This window comes from Hippocampus comes, unplaced genomic scaffold (genome assembly GCF_001891065.2).
Source record: "Hippocampus comes isolate QL1 unplaced genomic scaffold, H_comes_QL1_v1.1 scaffold339, whole genome shotgun sequence".
NCBI classification, from domain to species: Eukaryota; Metazoa; Chordata; class Actinopteri; order Syngnathiformes; family Syngnathidae; genus Hippocampus; species Hippocampus comes.
Genome location: NW_017806854.1, coordinates 687287 through 706783, shown reverse-complemented (window position 1 = coordinate 706783; position 19497 = coordinate 687287). Strand labels below are relative to the sequence as shown.

The following is a 19497-nucleotide window of genomic DNA, read 5'->3' as shown; positions in this document are numbered from 1 at the left end:
CGCTGCAGAAGAAGGAAGGTCGAACATTTGTTCACATTTGTTAAACTTAGATTTTCTTTTTGAGAAACAGGTCCTGCTTTTTACTTCGGTTTGAGACAACGATGTTCTTCACCCTACTGGAATTATGGTGATTTACTCTACCTGCGTCTGGAAAAAAAAACGCTGCACATTAAGATCATTAATGTAATGACATAATTAGAGTAATGAGGGTGGACTGTTATTATTAGGGGCACAGTTATTAAATTAGCATCCCTATTGAAGAGATGAAAGAGAGCCTGGTGGGTCTCATAAGAGTACGAGAGGAGCAATAATCATTGAGTATAATGAAAGGGAACATTATTAACACGAGCAAGATCGCATCCAAAGCATAAAAAAGTTATTTCAGTACTTTTTGCACAACTTGCTGTTCTCTAGTGTGCGAGCTGATAGAAAAATTCAAAATATTATATGTTTTTATTGCCATTGAGATATATGTGTGTGTGTGTGTGTGTGTGTGTGTGTGTGTGTGTGTGTGTGTGTGTGTGTGTGCGCGCGTGTGTCGTTTTTTTATACAATATATAATCTATATTGTATAATTTCAAACAAAACTAAATTACTTAAAATTGGAAGAAAATGCAAGCTAAATTACCAGTAGACATTTGACGGTCATTTTTAATGAATGGTTCAATACATATAAGTAAAGGATATACTGGATAAGAAATACTGTAGGAAAAAAATGGCATATGTGGCATATAATAAACACATTCCAAACACAGGGTGGCGGTAGTGTGCTGATCCGTGATATGACCGGCGACTGCGTGATGCAAGTGGTTCGACGATACCCGTGACGTCATCACAAAGCGACGAGAAACAATGGTAAGTGAGCAAGCAATTTTCGCTACCCCTCGAAAGGTTTATCAGTAAGATTTTAATAATTTATGTCGGATGAACACAAAACAATTTTACATTTTGTTTTATTAATTGCTGTCATTCGATGGTTAGTGTTTGTAATTTTCCACAAAAGAGCACCGCCTTTCACAACGATACTGCAACCTTTTAGCTGATGGCTGTTAGCCTTAGCTTATGCTTTTCTGTCATCTCGTCGATTCTCCAAGTGTCATTGAAAAACATCTAATTTAAAATAGTGACTTTTTATCCTTTGCACGAGTGGGATTCCCTGTCAGAGTATTTTTCTTCTTCAGGACGTGGACATTTATTTTGTGTAATAACGCAGCTATATGCGGGTTGTGGAGCCGACCTTAACAGACTCCGGCTCTGTAAAAGTTATTAGAACATGTACTACTTTCGTCGTATTATATCGCTGACACTTACGTCAAACAAAATGTGACTATTCAAGGGTCAAAGCCAGAGCGGTGGTCACGGTCCAGGGGGAGGCAAGAAGGATGACAAGGTAAGATTGGCAAAGCGCGTTTTTGCTCATGCTAACCTGTTAGAATATTTTTTAAATCAACATGCATGATCTACTCACGTTTTATGTCATGCTGTCCATGTATTTATTGTTATGTCCCTCGCCCACCACCTATCAATTACATTTGATTTCCAACAATTTTGTTGGCCTCATTCAAACTTGCGCTTGAACAATTATTTTTTTCAGGATAAGAAAAAGAAGTATGAGCCCCCGATTCCCACCAGAGTTGGCAAGAAAAAGAAGAAGACAAAAGGGCCAGATGCTGCCAGTAAACTACCGTTGGGTAAGTACATAAGATGAGCTCATGAAGAATTTATCAGATCAATAACCGTCCGCAACATACTTTGGAAAAGTAATCTCTTCGTTTATTTCTTCGTCAAACTGATGTTAATAAAGTCATTTTACTTGATGTTTTCAGTCACCCCTCACACTCAATGCCGCCTGAAGCTACTAAAGCAGGAGCGGATTAAGGACTACCTCCTCATGGAGGAGGAGTTCATCAGAAACCAGGAACAAATGAAACCCCTGGAAGAAAAACAAGAGGTCAGTCGTCCATATGAACATATTGGACAAATTAAATAAAATAGGGATTCATCAGTACGAGTAACTACTCTCTTATGCTCTGCTTCTAAGGTAAAGCACAAGTCACAGAGTGAAATTATTATTATTTTTTTTTGCGTCACAGGAGGAGAGGTCCAAGGTGGATGACCTGCGAGGGACCCCGATGTCTGTGGGCACTCTGGAAGAAATCATTGATGACAACCATGCCATTGTGTCCACGTCAGTTGGATCAGAGCATTACGTCAGCATCTTATCCTTCGTGGATAAAGATCTGCTGGAGCCAGGCTGCTCAGTCCTGCTAAACCATAAGGCAATAGTCATTTCTCGTCATGATCAATCTTGAGAAAAGTTTGGTATTCATCTCGTTTATCCTTCAGGTGCACGCTGTGATTGGGGTACTGATGGATGACACTGATCCTTTGGTTACTGTGATGAAAGTGGAAAAGGCCCCGCAAGAAACGTATGCAGACATTGGGGGACTGGACAATCAGATCCAAGAGATCAAGGTAAAAAAAAAAAAAAAAAGTTACGGTTAAAACTAAGTACATTGGAAGCTCGATTCACAAACAAATCTGGAATAAAGACTTCATTTTAGTGGAAAAAATTGCTTTGGATTGAGAACTGATCTCAATATGGCACCATACATATGGTCATATATTGATGATAAACCTAAAAAACATTCCCCCAGTATTGAGGCTGATTTTGTGGCTATGTTGTGATCTTCTAGGAGTCAGTGGAGCTGCCTCTCACACATCCAGAGTATTATGAGGAAATGGGTATAAAACCCCCCAAAGGTGTCATCCTGTATGGACCACCTGGCACGGGTGAGCATCTCTAGTAGAGACAATATACAGTCAGAAAAAGTACCACAAGAGAACTGAAGGAAGTTATTGTCTGCTACTATCATTCTTTGACTGCTTACGGGGACAATGCATATAAATAAACATCAGTACAGTATTCCCCTCCCCATACTCGTGAAACCGCTTACAAGTGGATTATTTTTTTTTTCGGAATATCTATCAACCCATTCTCTGGAACGCTTATCCTTTCAGCTGAATTTGGTTGTGAAGTCGGATACACTCTGAGAACTGGTTGCCAATTTTAGGGCACATATAAACCAAACAAACATTGCCACATTCACACAAATGGACAATTAAGAGTCTTTAAATAACTCACGATGCATGTTTTGGAATGTGGGAGGAAACCGGCGTGCTCGGGCGCATGGGGAGAACATGCAAATTCCACACTTGAAGGCTGGAGTCCAGATTTCAACCCACAACCTTCACTATGAGGATGTGCTCACCAGCTGCCCACGATGCCACCTTGCTGGAAAATATTATTGGGTCTCGTTACCGGTTTTGTCCTATTTCTTAAGCGAACCAAGAGGCCAAGCGAACCAAGAGGCCAACAGATGGCGGCAAAGCCCTGTTAAATCAAGAAGTGCTCTTTTCTTTTATATCGGGCTGTGGCGCCATCTTGCTGCTAAGGACGTAGCCGCAGAGCTATAAAATTCAAAAATGCTTAAAGACAAGACCCACTGAATTTTCGAAATGGCTTGTTTTAATATTTTGAGACCACAAACACTACACTTTTGGAATAGCTTTTTTTGGGGGGGCGTGGGGGGGGCTAAAATGGGGATGTCTCGCGCGATGCATTCTCGTAATCTGTGACTGCTTATTGAATGTTTAGAGAATACTTCCAACACGTAATCTTTGCTCACCAGGTAAGACACTCCTAGCCAAGGCCGTAGCTAATCAGACATCCGCCACCTTCTTGCGTGTGGTGGGCTCCGAGCTAATCCAGAAGTACCTGGGGGACGGGCCCAAGCTGGTTCGAGAGCTCTTCAGGGTGGCAGAAGAACACGCGCCCTCCATCGTTTTCATCGACGAGATTGACGCCATCGGAACTAAGAGGTGCAACGATTTTTTCCTATTGTAAGCAGGGCTTCAGACAGAATGGCGGCCATCTGACTTGTGTCACGCAGGTATGACTCCAACTCTGGAGGCGAGAGGGAGATCCAGAGGACCATGCTGGAGCTCCTCAACCAGCTGGATGGCTTCGACTCGCGGGGCGACGTCAAAGTTATCATGGCCACCAATCGGATAGAAACTCTGGATCCAGCCCTCATCAGACCTGGTCAGTATGATTCTGCTTGTCAAGAAATTATTTTATTTTATTTTTTTAAATTAAATCTAGTTCCATTTTTTTCTTCATCAATGCTTCTCGTGTTATTTTGTTACCTCCTCAGGGAGAATCGACCGAAAGATTGAGTTTCCCCTGCCTGACGAGAAGACCAAAAGGAGGATCTTCCAGATTCACACGAGCCGCATGACAGTTTCTGACGACGTCACCCTCGACGACCTCATTCTGGCAAAAGATGACTTATCGGGAGCAGACATTAAGGTACAATGCATGAACACTGCATTCGGAGAAGAATTTTCCGTTTCGACTGAGGAATTGATTTTCCCATTCTTCATGAATTGTTTGGCAAAAAAATTACTTTTTCATGCTTTTTGCAGGCCATCTGCACAGAGGCTGGCCTCATGGCACTGCGGGAACGCCGCATGAAAGTAACCAACGAAGACTTCAAGAAATCCAAGGAAAACGTCTTGTACAAGAAGCAGGAAGGCACACCTGAGGGGCTTTACCTCTAACCTCCAAACCTTTCAGTTTCTTCCCACACCACCTGCGTACATCATCACTGTGTGAAAGAGAGGGGGCATCAGCTGAGTTGTTCATTTCCACAGTGAAAATTTTGTTATATTTTGTGCATGTCATGTCTGGTTTAACCTGCTCTCTTGGTTCCATGTTTCAGAAATGAATAAAAAAAAAAACTGTTGAATACTGTATCGCTAATGTGGTGTTATTTTATCTACTATTTAAACCTCTTGTACATTAGACATGATTCGATTACTGTGCAACATTTATGTCAAATCTGGAGATGATATTTCAAGAATATAATTCGCAATGTTTCTTCCACACGTCACTGAAATTCCACCACCGATGTAAAAAAAAACGAAAATCTTGTCCCGATCGAGTGCTATGTAAAAAGAGCGGGGGGATGATAACATGAATTTTGATCAAGCTGTCAGCAAGTATCCAATACAAGTGCAGTCTGATTTGAATCTGCTGTCATATTTTAATCAGCTGTTAAATGATTACAGTGCGGAATAAGTAAATCCAGCTAAGCTGACGTCTGACAGTGTAACAGTAGAGCAAGTGATTTAATTCCTCCTGATGTGGAGCCACGTGGATCACTGTGCTCAGCAGAAAAAAAGTCCTATGCAGCAAGCATCTGAGAAGCACACGTCCTTCATAACACTTTAGTGTCTATTTAGTACTGTACATATTCAATACAATAGTTTGTGTGTCTCATTCTGCACTGTGGCCACTACGTGGCGCTTCAGAGTCAAATCCCACTGTGACAGACATGGCGTACAAATGTGTTGGGACATTAGGAACAATATGTCAACACTGTCTTACTACACTAGTGCCCACACCGCAGGAAATGAGAGGTAAAGTTGTTTAGTCATCACGCTGGATACGTCCCAGTGTAAGGAGAAACCCTGCAATGCCGAAACGAAAGCTGTCAATTTAACTTGGGCCTGACACACTTGTGGCAGCCAATAGTAAATCTGCACTCTCCCCATATCATATTCCGCGCACCAATGAAAAATAACTACGTTTTATATCTGTACTCATAATGTCAAGGGATCAGAAAATAGAGCGTTTGCGGAGCGCTGCTGAGCGGTACATTACTTTTCAACTTTTCTAAATTTATGTTTATTATATTCCTATCAAACGCCGCTGCCTGGTGCAATGCAGGTCCCGTGTGGCCAATGAGAGGAGCCGACACATGGAGTATAATATTGCGGGGCTCACGTAGCCAATCAGAAGCGACATCACAATGCCGGGTACCGCAAATTCTCCAGCTTCAACCGAAGCACTTCCAATGCGAGCGGGATCCTTGCGCGGAAGCAAAGTAGTACAGTACTTGTGTTAGGGAACTAAAGTTTGTCTTCAGTAAATAAAAATATCTCATCAAAAAATATATTGTTGATTTCTGAAATGTTTAAAGATACATTTTGATGAGAAATTGTGAGTTTATGTACTGTAATGTACACTTTGCCACTGTGCATCATTTCGGAGTTGTAGGTTAGTTTGCATGCAGTATTATTTTTTAACAGAAATTGCTGTGACGTTTTATAGAAATTACTTGTATTTTATCCGTCATTTAAAAAAATCCATTACCAGGAACACATTACAGACATTGAAGTTATATGGACAACATAAGCCAAGTGTTGGATTTTATCAAATGCGCCTTGCAACGATATTTATTTTCTGTGTTTTGTGAATTTCAAAAAAAGTCGAAATGTCCCATGATTATTCACCTTTACAATGATCAATTAAGTAAGAAAGAAAGACAGTTAGGCATCTTGCTTTCCAGTCACCAAGTTAACTATAGCACTGCTGAAATGCTTAGAATCCGAGGACATCATTCTGCTCAAAATCAATACATAACACACATTATCGCCCATGTCCACGCATTAATACTTCGGCAATAAGCTTATTTGCATTGACCATCGCGTTGAAAACAATTTGCATAGAGCGAGCCGCAAACGGCACTGATGTGGAATCAGGAAGTGAGTGATCAGTGCTCGCGTTGGCGGAGGGATACACAAAGTAATTCCCCCCCCCCCATTCTAGCCGCGGCAGTATACGCGCGTTCTGCCGCCAGTGGAGCTCCATCTAAGGGACGAGCACATTCCTAGTCTGCCGCCACACACCGACAAGCACACAATCCATCCAACATGGTATGTATTCTCATTCATTCTTTTCGTTCGGTGGGAAAACCGCATTGACTGAATTCTGGTGATGACATGTAGCCTAAATACAAGCGGCGTGGCGGGGAGACAAATCCGAAAGGATGTATTTTAGCGCCATCACTTACTCGTGAGCTATTTTGTATGCGGAGAGGCAGAAAACGCCCGCAAAAACGCTTTTTTGTGCGCCTTGTTGTTCATGTCCAACCTGCACGAGGATGTGTTCCGTTTCATTACAGGTGCATTCTTTTATGCGAACGGTCTAAAATCGGAACCGCATTTCCTTATAACTGCGCAATTGTAAAGGGCAATAAGAGCTATAGATGGAGGAAAGCCGAAAGCAAGTGAAGCCCCCCTTCCGGCTCTGTGCGCTTTATATTGCAATTTGGACGAGCGTAATAACGCGAGTTATTACGATATTATTCTGCAGCCTTAAGTACATCGAGTCCCGTTCTCCAATCCGCCTGCAGAGCGCAGGCGTTTTGGGACGCCTACCTTGTCGCTATTCGAGGCACACGCTGACATTATTCTCTTTTAGGACATACAGGAAGTGTGGGAGATGGCCCTCTTTTTGATTCCGTGGAACTTTGCCCAGGGAGTCTTCTTTTTCTTCGGGTTCTATTTTTTTCTCCTTCAGGCCTAACCGTGCAATGCCATGCCAGGCCATGATGAGGAAATGGCACTGGTGTAATTAATGGTTGAACTGACATGCATGACAGCGGTATAACTGCATTGCAGCCTGTTTGAGTCTTTTATGGCTCTGCGTTTTGCGTGGTATCTGTGACTGACTGCTTTTTTCACACATTCTGATGTATTGATTTGTTCAAGATGCTCTTTTTATCGTGATCAAAGCAGTGCTGCCTAGAAACGTGAATCGACACATTCCGCGGCTCCTTTATGTTACTTAAGTGTCCCTAATCTTCCCTTTTTTTTTTCAATTTATGGCATGAAGAAGCACCACAGCATTGTAAAGGTTGACAAGAGGACCAGGCTAACATCCGTTAATGGGAAGCACGGCCTTTGATGGTTATGTCACTCTGTAAAAGTCTTCAACATAGGCCTTTTAAGGCAAGCAGCTGTGTTTGGTGACTTAATCAAAACGGAGGCTTTGCTGCCGAGAATTAGACTTGTGGGTTATCTCCCAGCCTATCAACGAAGACAACTAAAAGTGTATTACGATGGTGTAATGATAACGAGCGATTACCAAAGTAGAAATAGCAAATCAAAGTTTGGAATGGTTTCCTGTGGTTATTCAATTGATGCCTGATGGTTCATTCATGGCCCGTGGGACTTAAGACGACCCTCTGCTGGAGTGATCAGATGTCCTATTTACGGTATTGGCTGTGATGCAGCTTCATGTTGCAGTGCAACACAGTGACTGGCGCGTGGATTGTTCTTGCTCGCCTCCCTTGAAAAGTTTAAGCCCTTTTCTGCATCGGTACATCCACTGGAGTGTCAACTGCCCTCGCGGTCAATACTGCGGTGCAAGCATTGACCACGCCGAGGCCTGATCTCATTTCTGCTGCGCTCTTGTTTCCCCGATGCGTGTTTTCTAACTTGACGGACATCTGATCCACCGCGATGAATAATTTACGCGCTTGGCGGCCAACACCTTGTCGTGTCCCATGTTCGTTCCCAGTTACTTGGCGCGAGCGGTGCGGAGGAGTACCCGGACACCGCGGCCATATGGTGGACCAGCCTTGTCCACAGGGTGTAGGGAAGCTGGTGTTGTTTACACCCCCCCCCCAGCCCCCACCCTCGACTCAGCCCATAAGGCCTCACTGTCTTTTGTGGGGCACACTTACAAAGCGTGTGTGTGTGTGTGTGTGTGTGTGGGTCAGGCTGAGCTGGTGTCAGAATGAATGGAGAGTTTGTGTGTGTCACACCCATCTGCCAGAGTGACAGCTGGCTTTGCACCTTTCAGTTGGTGAATAATGCCTCTCCATCACTGACACAGAAGCGTTGTTAAAAGATTCATTTCTAGCGTTTTGACCTCACCACGTGAACCCTGCGCCATCCTACGAGAGAGGGCAAGTGGGAAACATGAGTGGCTCCCCTGGCCCAGTGAACTACCTCTCGCCTGCCGCAGTCCTCGTCGGACTGCAATGCTGTGGTGCTGGCTGCTGAGGCAACAGTGGGTGTGGTTGACCCACTCATGCCAGCCAGCAGCCCCCCCCCCCTCCCCTCCACCCCTTTCAGTCACCAAGCACACAAACTGCAATATGTCGACGAATTGTGAATCACAGGGAGTTTCCTCCAAGCGGTACGTGGAGAGGAAAAAGCAGCGGAAATAACCAAAAGAGGGAAGGTCTCGCTGTGAGCTGAGGACCAGTCAGGGGGGGTGGAAATGAGAAAAGGAAGGGATGGGTTGGTGACAAATAGGCCCGGTCGCTGCAGCACTTGCGAAGACCTGACGGCTCGGACCGAATCCAAGGAAGGAGATCATAGCAGTGTGACTCACCAAACCCCACGCCCAGTCCACTCGGGGAGACGCGGCGGTAGCGGCGATGCATCGCGACAAAGTGGGGACGACAGTGGGAGGTCGAAAATACCTCCCAAAATGTGGTCAGACTTTTGTCTGTTCTAGGACATGTTCTAGAAATCTTGCAAGATTTCCGCACATCCCGTGACACTTAAGTTTGTTTGTTTTAACAAGACTACAAAAGGGCAGCGATTGCTAGACAACTTATTGCAATGGAAGAAAGTTTTAAACACGTCTTCGTCATGGCTTTTCAGAGCGATCGGGTTGAAGCGACCCAAAGTCGACATCATTAACGAACGGCAAAATGTAAATTGTTAAATTACCTTTCATTTGGGGTAATTGTTAAGACTCTCCTATTAGGCAATCATCTTTCCTCTGCACGTTTGTCAAGTGTCGTACGTAATTACACGCCACAAGTTCATAGTCCGCAATTACCGGTAGCTGTGTGACAGTTAACACTGTTCAAAAGCATCACTCATAAAGCTCGCTTGCCTTCAGCCACACCGTCCGTTCTTTAGACTTCACTACGCCTGTCTTTAAAATTGACCTCATTTTTATAGATGTATATTTAATTTTGTAGACATCTATTTGCAGATGTACGACAGGGAAGAATTTCAAAATACATGACAAAAGATTTTATGGTGTGAAAATTTGACTCTGGAAATAGATCATTTGACTTTGCGTAATTTCCGTTGGAAAAATGAGTTACGAAATCGAAACAAAGAATAGCTGGACCGCTATTGGTGTGCTTTATTACGAAGGCAGTGAGAAATTACCACAAGGGGGTGATAAAAACAGACGTGACAGAAATGCTAAAACAATGAACCATGAGTCAAGCTGGGTGACTTCAGTCGGCGTGTTTTTGCCTCTTAACATTTCCTTTCCGTCATACCGAGTAGAAGCAGGAAGTAGAAAAGGAAGCGCTGTTGTTTGCCAGAGTGCTTATTGAATCATGTCTGCTCATCGTATGAGGTTATTCGCGATCACCGACCGGCTCCCATCGATTCGTCCACTGTTTGCTACTCTGATCATGAGGAAAGGCATTTTGTTTTTCGCATAGCTGGGTGAAAAGGTCAATTTACGCTGTGTCATTCCGCGAGCGTCCCAATTGAACAATATCACCATTGTGTGATTGCTGAGAGGAAACATTTGCCCGCCCCCTCCCCTCCCGTCCCCACCACTTGTTTTAGTCATCATTTTATCATTGCCATTACTCTGGAATCCACCGGTGGTTCGTGATGACTTTTCTCAGCTTTTAACATTTCGAGCTTCTTCTGCAAGATGGTCAGAGATGACATCATGGACGAATGACGTCGCAGTGATGTCACGCTATCCCCGAAAGATAATTGCACTTATAAAGGACTTGTTGCCCTAAAACAGAAAACGAGTTGAGATGAAACAACAGTGCCGACTAGTGCGCCACTTTTTGCCTCAATTGTGTCAAGGCGCAATTGATCGATCAGCAGTTTGACACAATTCACGATCGATGAAGCTTTTTTTTTTTTTTAATGCTACTCTCAAATTGCTACGTTGCATTTACCAACATTGAACTTGTCAGTTCATGTCAGGTCTGCTGTGGTATTTCACTATTTGCAAGACTATTTGTCTTGCTAATTTACTGGCCAGGCATCCAAAAATAGCTTCAAACTTTGATTGTTTTTCCGCATCCCCGGGATTTGACGACGACCTGAATGCGCGTCTGTATCCGGAGCTAATTTGCAAGGTTCTCTTGTTTAAGTGCACCAAACTGCTGTGGGAATTGGCTCGGAGGCGGAACTGGTAACTGTGACTAATTCACTGGAGCCTTGGGAATGGAAAGTTTTGGTGTCAAGGAAGATTGCCAGTCGGAGATGTGTGTGTGTGCGTGTGCGCGCGCACATCTGTGACGTAATTGTGTGTGTGTTGCGGGGCGTCAATAACAACAAATGTTTTTCTAACGCGGTGGGGTATCAAGCTAGCAGCGGTTGCCCCACCCTGTCGGTCGGAAGACTGAATCCACGACCTCGCCGACCAATGTCAGGATGTCGGTTTCAAACTTGCTTCGTTGGTGGTTCCAGTCTGCCTCAACAAACCCGAGAACCCGCGTCAGCGCTAACGCACTCCACGTCGTGGCTCTCGGCAAATCCGCAAAATGCCTGCGATTGCTTACGCGGCAATCAAACTGTGACCAGGAAATGAGATGGACTCATAACGTCATTATAGCGCGATAAGGATCAAATCAATTTAGCACAGCCAGATCATGCGTTGAGGGAGGGGAAGTCATTTGTACTCAAAGGAAACGGCAATAGAATGTAAGTTATGGACTGGCACTAATCCATAGAGCAATGGGAGCTTGTTAATTGGGAATATAGTTACTGGTAAATCTTTGCATCCCCGCGCGCGCTATTTCAGGCCCAGCAGAGACCCGAACACAGTTTCCACTGTTGAAATGTGCGGTGGTGGGCGGGCGTGGATGATGTGGAATGTGATGACCGGTACATCTGGGATTTTGGAAAATGTGCGTGCTGAGTAACTTGTTTGTTCGCCACCCCCGCTCACCCCTCCCCCCTTTCCTTTTTCTCCATCCACAGGCCGACCAACTAACAGAGGAGCAGATTGCAGGTATGAACGCCGCCGTTGCAATTTAGTCAATGAAGCCTTTCTCTCACACCCGTTACGCAACGTGGCTCGGCGGTTATCACGGCACGCAGTAAAAAAAGGAATCACGAAGAAGGACTTTGCACTCTCTTAGCCAAGCTTTGCAAAAATGAGTGGCGGAAGTATAAGCAGTTGTTATGAAGCCACATCCATCCATCGCCAATACCGCTTATCCTCACTAAAATCGTGGAGCAAATGACACCCAAACAACTATTCACACCGGCAAACGATTTCAACTTTAAAATGCAAAGAAACTGGAGTACCTGGAACTCCCAACCTTTGAACCCTGAGATCAAACTACTCATCCACCATAGCTCATAACACCAAGCCACATCCATCCATCCATCCATCCATTTTCTAACGCGCTTATTACCCCCACAAGGGTCGCGGGCATGCCGGAGTGAATCCCAGCTGCCTTCGGTCAGCGGGCGGGGTACACCCTGAACCGGCTGCCAGCCAATCGCAGGGCACACATAGACCAACAACCATTCGCGCTCGCAGTCACACCTACCGACAATTTAGAGCGCTACATGAACCTGCCATGCGTGTTTTGGGAATGTGAGAGGGAACCGGAGTACCCGGAGAAAACCCACGCAGGCACGGGGAGAACATGCAAACTCCACACACAGGAAGGCCGGAGCCGGAATCGAACCCTGCACCTCGATGCTGCGAGACCGGCGTGCTAAGCAGTCCTCCACCGTGCCGCCCACAAAGCCACAATGAAAAGCAAGATTTGAAGGCCTACAATTGGGTCCATTCACAACAAATAGTGTCGGCTTGAGTTCTGAATACAGATGCTGCCCACCCCCTCATCAAACTCACTCTGTGGCTAATTGGATTTTGCGAAAGCTTCAAGGTTAATACTTAATAGTCTGTGGTTTATATTCATTGACTCGCCAACGGTTTAAGAAGCTCGCCATTGAATTGACCTTTTTCCTTAAAAATGGGCGATTTATTCACAGACGTCTCTGTTAGTTATCTCTCAACAAATCCGTATCTTCAACAACGGGTGGGTGACTAATGTTGTCGTCCCTCTGCCCTCTCCCCCAGAGTTCAAGGAGGCCTTCTCCTTATTCGACAAGGATGGCGACGGCACCATCACCACCAAAGAACTTGGCACCGTCATGAGGTCGCTGGGACAGAACCCCACAGAAGCCGAGCTGCAGGACATGATCAATGAGGTGGACGCCGATGGTCAGTACGCCCTTTTTCAAATCCATTTCTTCAAATGATTGACGTGTCAAAGCGATGAATCATCACGATATGGTATGAAGGGCATCAAAAAGGCTTCGGCACTGCAAATGCGTCGGAATCGACGTTTTGTGCCGCCGCCCTTTTCCTCGGGGTGTGTGACAAGTACCGACTTCAAGAAGAATGCGCGGATTTTGCCGCTTCGTTCATAGTCCGCAAACGCAATGCTAAACAGAAAACCACGTTAAGACTCGCGGGGCCGCCTGGAATATATTCTCGGAAAGAAATGTGTTGACTTGACTTCCCCTTGCAGTGGAGGAGAGCGAGTCAAGTCTCTGCATAAGGCAAGTCAAAAGAAGGGTGACCAAAGTACACGTTGCGATGAGAAAGGACATCAAAGGGGCAGGGGCTCAAAGTTCAACCGTTGCTGACTTTTCCTCCTTCTCTGTCGCGAATGAAAGGCAAGAAGAGAAGACGAGGCTGGCCTTGGCCAAGTCGCTTTTAAAGTCGGTCGCCGTCAGTGTTCTCAGAAGAATCCAAAACCGAATGATGGTTGGCCGATTTTTAAAACACATCGCACTGAATTCCCCAGAACAACGGGGAGAATTGATGAAACTCACTGACTGTTTGCAAAGTCAGACATCTTTATTTCAAGAACGCAATCTTGACCTCTACTTCACCTTAAATGCAGCAAAGCAAAGCAAAATGTAACGGAAAGTCAGAGCCGGCCGAATGGCCCAACCGAGCCTCAGCGCATGAAACACAAGAAAGTAGCTGCGGCTTAATGCTTCTTAATGAGCAAGCATGTCGAGAGAAAGTCACCCTGGCGAATGTAAAACGGGAAAAGTTTTGCAGGGACCTTGACGCGCTAACTTGGCTAGCTAGCTGTTGTCAGCGTGTTGGGTAGCAGCCGAATTAAGAGTCCTTCAAACAAGCCGGAACTGGATTTTTTTTTCGAGACACAACAGTGGAGGCCACACAATCCGTTTATTGCGGTCACCCCGACTTTCCATGGCAAGTGAGCCTTTTAAGCACACTGGATTTTTCACACGAGTTTCTGACAGGTTCTCGTGAGAACACGTTGACCTCCGCCGTGCTCTGTCAGCTTCTAGGACGTATGAAATGGGACCACATCGATGAGGGGGGGGAAATCAATTGCGCCACAGGTTGGCCGCCAGAGAGTCCTCTCGCCATCCTCAACGCCCCCGCCCCCCCTTTCGCTTCCACCCAAAAGCAGCAAGCAAGCATTTACGCGCGCACACACATCACCATCATCATCACCACCAACCTCCCCTCGTTGTGCCTCTGCCTCCCTGGGCTGATGCAATCTAGGTCAGACAGCAATGAAGCTAGTAATGGAAAATAAAAGTGGTTACATAAGCCCTCTGGCTTCACTTTGCACATCCAGTACCCACATCGGAAGCCGGCCCATTGAAAATCCCCTTTATTCACCGAAGTTAATAGCCAACGTGGTTCCTCGTCCGCTACGCGGATTGTCAACCCCCCCCCTTCTACGCGGAAATTCACCAATTGCGAGGCGGCTTGCAACGTTTCACCCCCGGAAAAGCGTCTCCTTGCAATGTATGCACATACGTTTCAGATGGAACTTGTTTTTTCTTTCGGGTCCAAGTGCATGGATCTGACACTTAATCAACCTTTGCGGCAGTCAAACGTTCAAAGACCCGACTGGAAAACGGCGTTCTTTGATTGCAGTGCCATAAAAGGCACGCGCGCGTCATGCGTCTTTGTCAAAGGGCTTCGCCAAAGGCTCGCGATGCAGGAGCAAAAACAACGAGCGCACATTCAAGAGGAAAGAGAAGCGGCAGCCTTGGATAGTTTGCGTCAGCGCGCCTCTTATGTGTAATCACACCATCTCCCACTCGGTTCACTCCTTCCACTCTGCTCTTCGCATCTCCATCTCCACCTCCCTCTCCAACGCCCACTGCCCCCCCCCCACATCCCCTCCCCTCTCCCTTAACGCTCACTTTTCCTTTGCTTCCCTCCCACCGCGATCCGCCGCTCTTCCTCTCAGTCTTCACATCCTCCTTTGCGTCCGCGTCGCCGCCGCGGTGCTTTTGGGGAGCTTTTTGCCCCGAGGGCTGCCTCGATTCTGCACTCGACGTCCTCTGCCTTTTCCCCCCCGCTCGCCGTCCCTCCCTTGTCGCGGAGCGAGTTCTCTCGATACCGCCGGCTATCTTCCGTGTTAGATAACGGGGTCCTTGGATTGTTACCCTGGGCCACGAGATCACCATCTGCCCTCTCACATTACCGCATCCCTTTTTGGTCCCCCTATACACACACACACACACACACACATCTAGATTTCCATCAGTGGCTCGCTTTATCTCAAGGCGTTCCTCGGTCATTGTCTAATCTGCACAATCCCCTCGCCCGTCTGTCCCACCCGAGGGCTAATCCCTCTGGGTGCTTTGCCCCGAGTGTCCCCGACCTTGAGATGTAATTCCCTCAGACCTTTTTGTTTTTTAATTGAGTTTTAAAATCATATCACATTCCTGCATTAAGGCCGATCGTGAAAAAAAAGCAACTTCTCGAAAGAATCCAACAACAGGGAACTCCTCTCCCGATCAAAGAATATTCATTCTGGTGCACGGCCACATTCGCCACCGGCATAGCATCCATCATGAAGACTGACCAACACATCGAGGCCTTCGTTTCCTTCCGTTGACCTGTGCACGTGCGCTCGCCGCAAAAATATGCCGCATCTTCATTTTTGTGTCGGCATCAATCTAGTTTTCAAAAATAGGCTTTTGCTGTCGTGACCGGAGCAAATTCATGCATCCATTTGCTATCGCGCTTCTTTCCCCTTCCTGCTTTTTTTTTGTGTCCTTCTTCCACATGGCCCTCGCTGGGTTTTCCCACCAGGAGACTCGAGCGTTTTGATTTATACAGCCTTCCAGCTGTTTCACGCTCTGTCTACATTATGGATGAGTGGCTGTGGGTCTCCCCGAACCGAACCAACCCCCCCCGCGATCCTGCAGCGCCGTGTAACATATGCAGCATCTTTGCAGGGCTTCCCCTTAGAAAGACACGCACGGTCGCTCTCACGCCACCGAAGCCAGAAACACCCCCTCGACCCACCCCACCTTTTCAGTCCGCCAAAAACGGGAGCCGAATGCTGAAATGAAGGCTTTCATTTTGGAGCTTGCCATCAGCTTAACGTTGGCCGACGACATCTACTTAGCTGAATTTGCTTTTATGTAATTGCCATTTGGATTAAATGGTGACTCATTGATCATTCCAGGTAATGGAACCATTGACTTCCCAGAGTTTTTGACCATGATGGCAAGGAAAATGAAGGACACAGACAGCGAGGAGGAGATCCGCGAGGCTTTCCGGGTATTTGACAAGGTAAATATTGTCAAGGCAGATAGATAAAAAAAAAAAAAAAAAAAAACTCAACGGATGACTAAATCAAAGATTGGCTTAAGAGCCTCCGAAGAGCCACGACTAATACTAAATCTTAATCCTCTTTTGGACAATAAAGCCGCTCCATATTTTCTTCCATTTTCACGTGCGACGCCGCCATTGTTTTGCGCAGGACGGAAACGGCTACATCAGCGCCGCGGAGCTCCGTCACGTCATGACGAACCTTGGCGAGAAGCTAACGGACGAGGAGGTGGACGAGATGATCAGAGAAGCAGACATCGACGGAGACGGACAGGTCAACTACGAAGGTAAACCCCATCGTCAAACGACCACGCTGACATCACCTGCCCCGTTGGAACCCAAGTGCTGTCGTAGCAACTAAGCTATGCCAGTACGCTCAAGAAAATCTTAAGCCATGAATATGAAACAAATGAGAAAAACGCAACTGCCTGGCGTTCGCATGCAGCACATAAGTTAGAGTTGTCAGTCTGGTCTACGTTTTGACTAAATGTGCGCTTGGTGCACTTGACATGATATCACTCATGGTTATTGTCGTTTTGTTTTGTCCATTAAATGAATTGCCCTACTTTTCAACAATCTCCAAAGCTCCCTTCATCCATGAATTTGCTCCTCCCTGTGTTCCCCGCTCGCATTTAATATGGATGAGCAGGGTGGCTGTGTGAAAGGGGGGGGCGGGGCTCTAATTTGCCCGAAATCAAGTCCATATAAAATGTTATTTTCATTCCGATGAATATCATTAAATTAACCTCAATAAACGGAAATGACAAAAGGATTCAACACATTTTCTGATACGTTTGTTCCTTTCTTTCTCTCTGCAGAGTTTGTACAGATGATGACCGCAAAGTGAAGCTTGCCCACCCCATTCTGTCCCCTCTTAGAAGAAAAGAAAAAAGGAAAAAAAAAAACCCAAATCTTTTGCTTACCTCTTGGAGAAAAAAAAGTTCATTTATTCATACTGTTTCTGTATAGAAAATAATTGAATGTTGAAATACAATATCCTTCTGTCCACACAGGGAAAAAAAAAATAGACAAAAATATCTGCATGATAAAGATGGTTAGTGATCCTTCCCCTCCCTTCCCTCCAACCTCCCCCCCTCCCTCTGGAAATCAATTTAGCATCAGTACTGAACAAATAACATCCACCCTGTAACGACTACTTTCAGACACAAGCATAGAAGTTGGTGTCCAGTTCTATTTGCTTGTGGTAAATGTCTGGGCTGGTCATTTCCTCTATCGCTCTCTTTTTCTGTTCTTTGTGCATGCAAGCTTGAGACCGGAGCACATACCCAATACCCCCAAATCCCAACCCTCCCCCGGGCTACCAGAGCGTGCTGATTCCACTATACGCTATCCTCTTGATGGTTTGGTACAGTTTTTTTGTATTTGGAGAGAGGAACCCTGTCATGTTAAGATGAGAGAATATTCCAAGTTCTGACTCATTAAGCATAAAGTGGAATGGGACTTAATTGTATGCTAGCTAAAATTGAAAAAAAAATGTAAAAAAAAGATTAAAAAAAAAATTGGCATGTTCTTTTTATTTTGTTTAATGGATGACCATCTTAGTAGTTGTGTGTCCTGCCCTTTAAACGAAGGAAGGGGGAGGGGGGACTTCAAGAGTCTTACGGTGAGCTTTCTTTGATTTTTTTTTCTTTCATTCTTACGCTAAGATGGAGTGTCTGTCCTGTTTTCTTTTGCAAGAGAGAATCACTGGCCTTCACTTTTTTTTTTTCTCTTCTGTTTCTCGACTCGGAATGAGCGGCGCGCTGCGTTCGCGGCGCGCGCTGTCGAGGGGCACGCCGCCGCTCTTCATCTGAGTTCAGTTTACATTCATTCCAAGTTGTACATGCTATAGTTTTTTTTGTTTGTTTTGTTTTTTTTTTTCAAATAAAAACCATGAACTTTATTGTCTTTTGTCATTATTTTTTCAATCATTTCTTTCTATCCTTGGTTGCAACGAATAGAAAAAGTAAAATGTATTTTTGTCCGCTAATGAGACTGATGTGTCGATAATAAACGAGTGTAAGCATCTGCACGTGCACTGTCATTGGGGCGGGGCCACTGGCGCGTCACTCCGTGCTCGTTTGCATGGCACCCACACACACATGCACACAAGCTTCACTCCTGCAAAAAGTGGATGGTTGCTAGGCAACAGGAGCATGCTGTAACTGGGATGTCAGGTTTTTTTTTTCTTCCTAAAGCCGGTGGGAGTTGGAAGAAAGCTTTAGTTATTGACACCACGTTGGCTCAGATGGTAAGACAAAGCTGGCAATGTCACGCGGTGAAGGCAGGAGGGCGTTTGATTTGGCCACTAAGACCTCCCTACTTCAAGGGCTAAGAAATCAGCAAAGATCTGCATTGCTCTGCTATATTGGGACCACATTTGACACACACATACACTGGACTCATAACCACTATTTTTAGCACAAATTTGTACCTCTGCCAATGTAGTACTGTTTCATTTTCAGCCTTAACTGCCTGCAAATGGAATACCGGAACATTTTTTTTACGCCATATTGAAGTGAGGAAAAGAAACCTTCCCCATTCTCTTCCCAAATTTGGAAACACAACAGTCCATTTCTCTTAAGGTTCGTGTTTTGTGTAAGAGATCCGATTATTTCAATCAATGAAAATGTGCGTCTGACATCACTGTCTGGATTTCAACATACAGACTCGTTATCGGTGCGGACAAGCTTTTATCAAGTTGCAGGGGAGGCCAAAGGTCCACGAGGAACCTCAAATCTACGGCCTCTTCCTGCAGCCAGGAAACCAGACAACCAATCCCACTAAAGGAAGGTGTCTTGAAACATGGAGGAGAGGAAGAGACACCTGAGCAGCCTGCCGGTTAAATTAAGACCATGAATATTTCAAGTGTAAATTAAGCGGCGCACTGCGGAGGCCGTAATGTGAGAAGGACCAGCCGAGTCCGCATATCATGTGTCACGCCCAAACCGCACCCACCTTGGAGCAAACGAACACAGCGACCAAGA

General features: G+C 45.6%; 2 protein-coding genes across 2 annotated transcripts; both read left to right on the top strand.

Moving 5' to 3' along the window:
• The first annotated feature begins 798 nt into the window (after positions 1–798).
• On the top strand, positions 799–4815 carry psmc1b (proteasome 26S subunit, ATPase 1b). The gene is made up of 11 exons (XM_019858042.1): positions 799–855; positions 1337–1390; positions 1595–1691; positions 1827–1951; positions 2094–2279; positions 2347–2475; positions 2697–2793; positions 3693–3882; positions 3954–4105; positions 4218–4372; positions 4489–4815. The coding sequence occupies exons 1-11, from the start codon at positions 853–855 to the stop codon at positions 4621–4623; spliced, it is 1323 nt and encodes a 440-aa protein (XP_019713601.1). The 5' UTR covers positions 799–852; the 3' UTR covers positions 4624–4815.
• A 1837-nt stretch (positions 4816–6652) lies between these two features.
• On the top strand, positions 6653–18413 carry calm1b (calmodulin 1b). The gene is made up of 6 exons (XM_019858030.1): positions 6653–6783; positions 11845–11875; positions 12962–13105; positions 16365–16471; positions 16662–16797; positions 17329–18413. Exons 1-6 carry the CDS (start codon positions 6781–6783, stop codon positions 17355–17357), a joined length of 450 nt encoding a protein of 149 aa, XP_019713589.1. The 5' UTR covers positions 6653–6780; the 3' UTR covers positions 17358–18413.
• The last annotated feature ends 1084 nt before the right edge of the window (positions 18414–19497 follow it).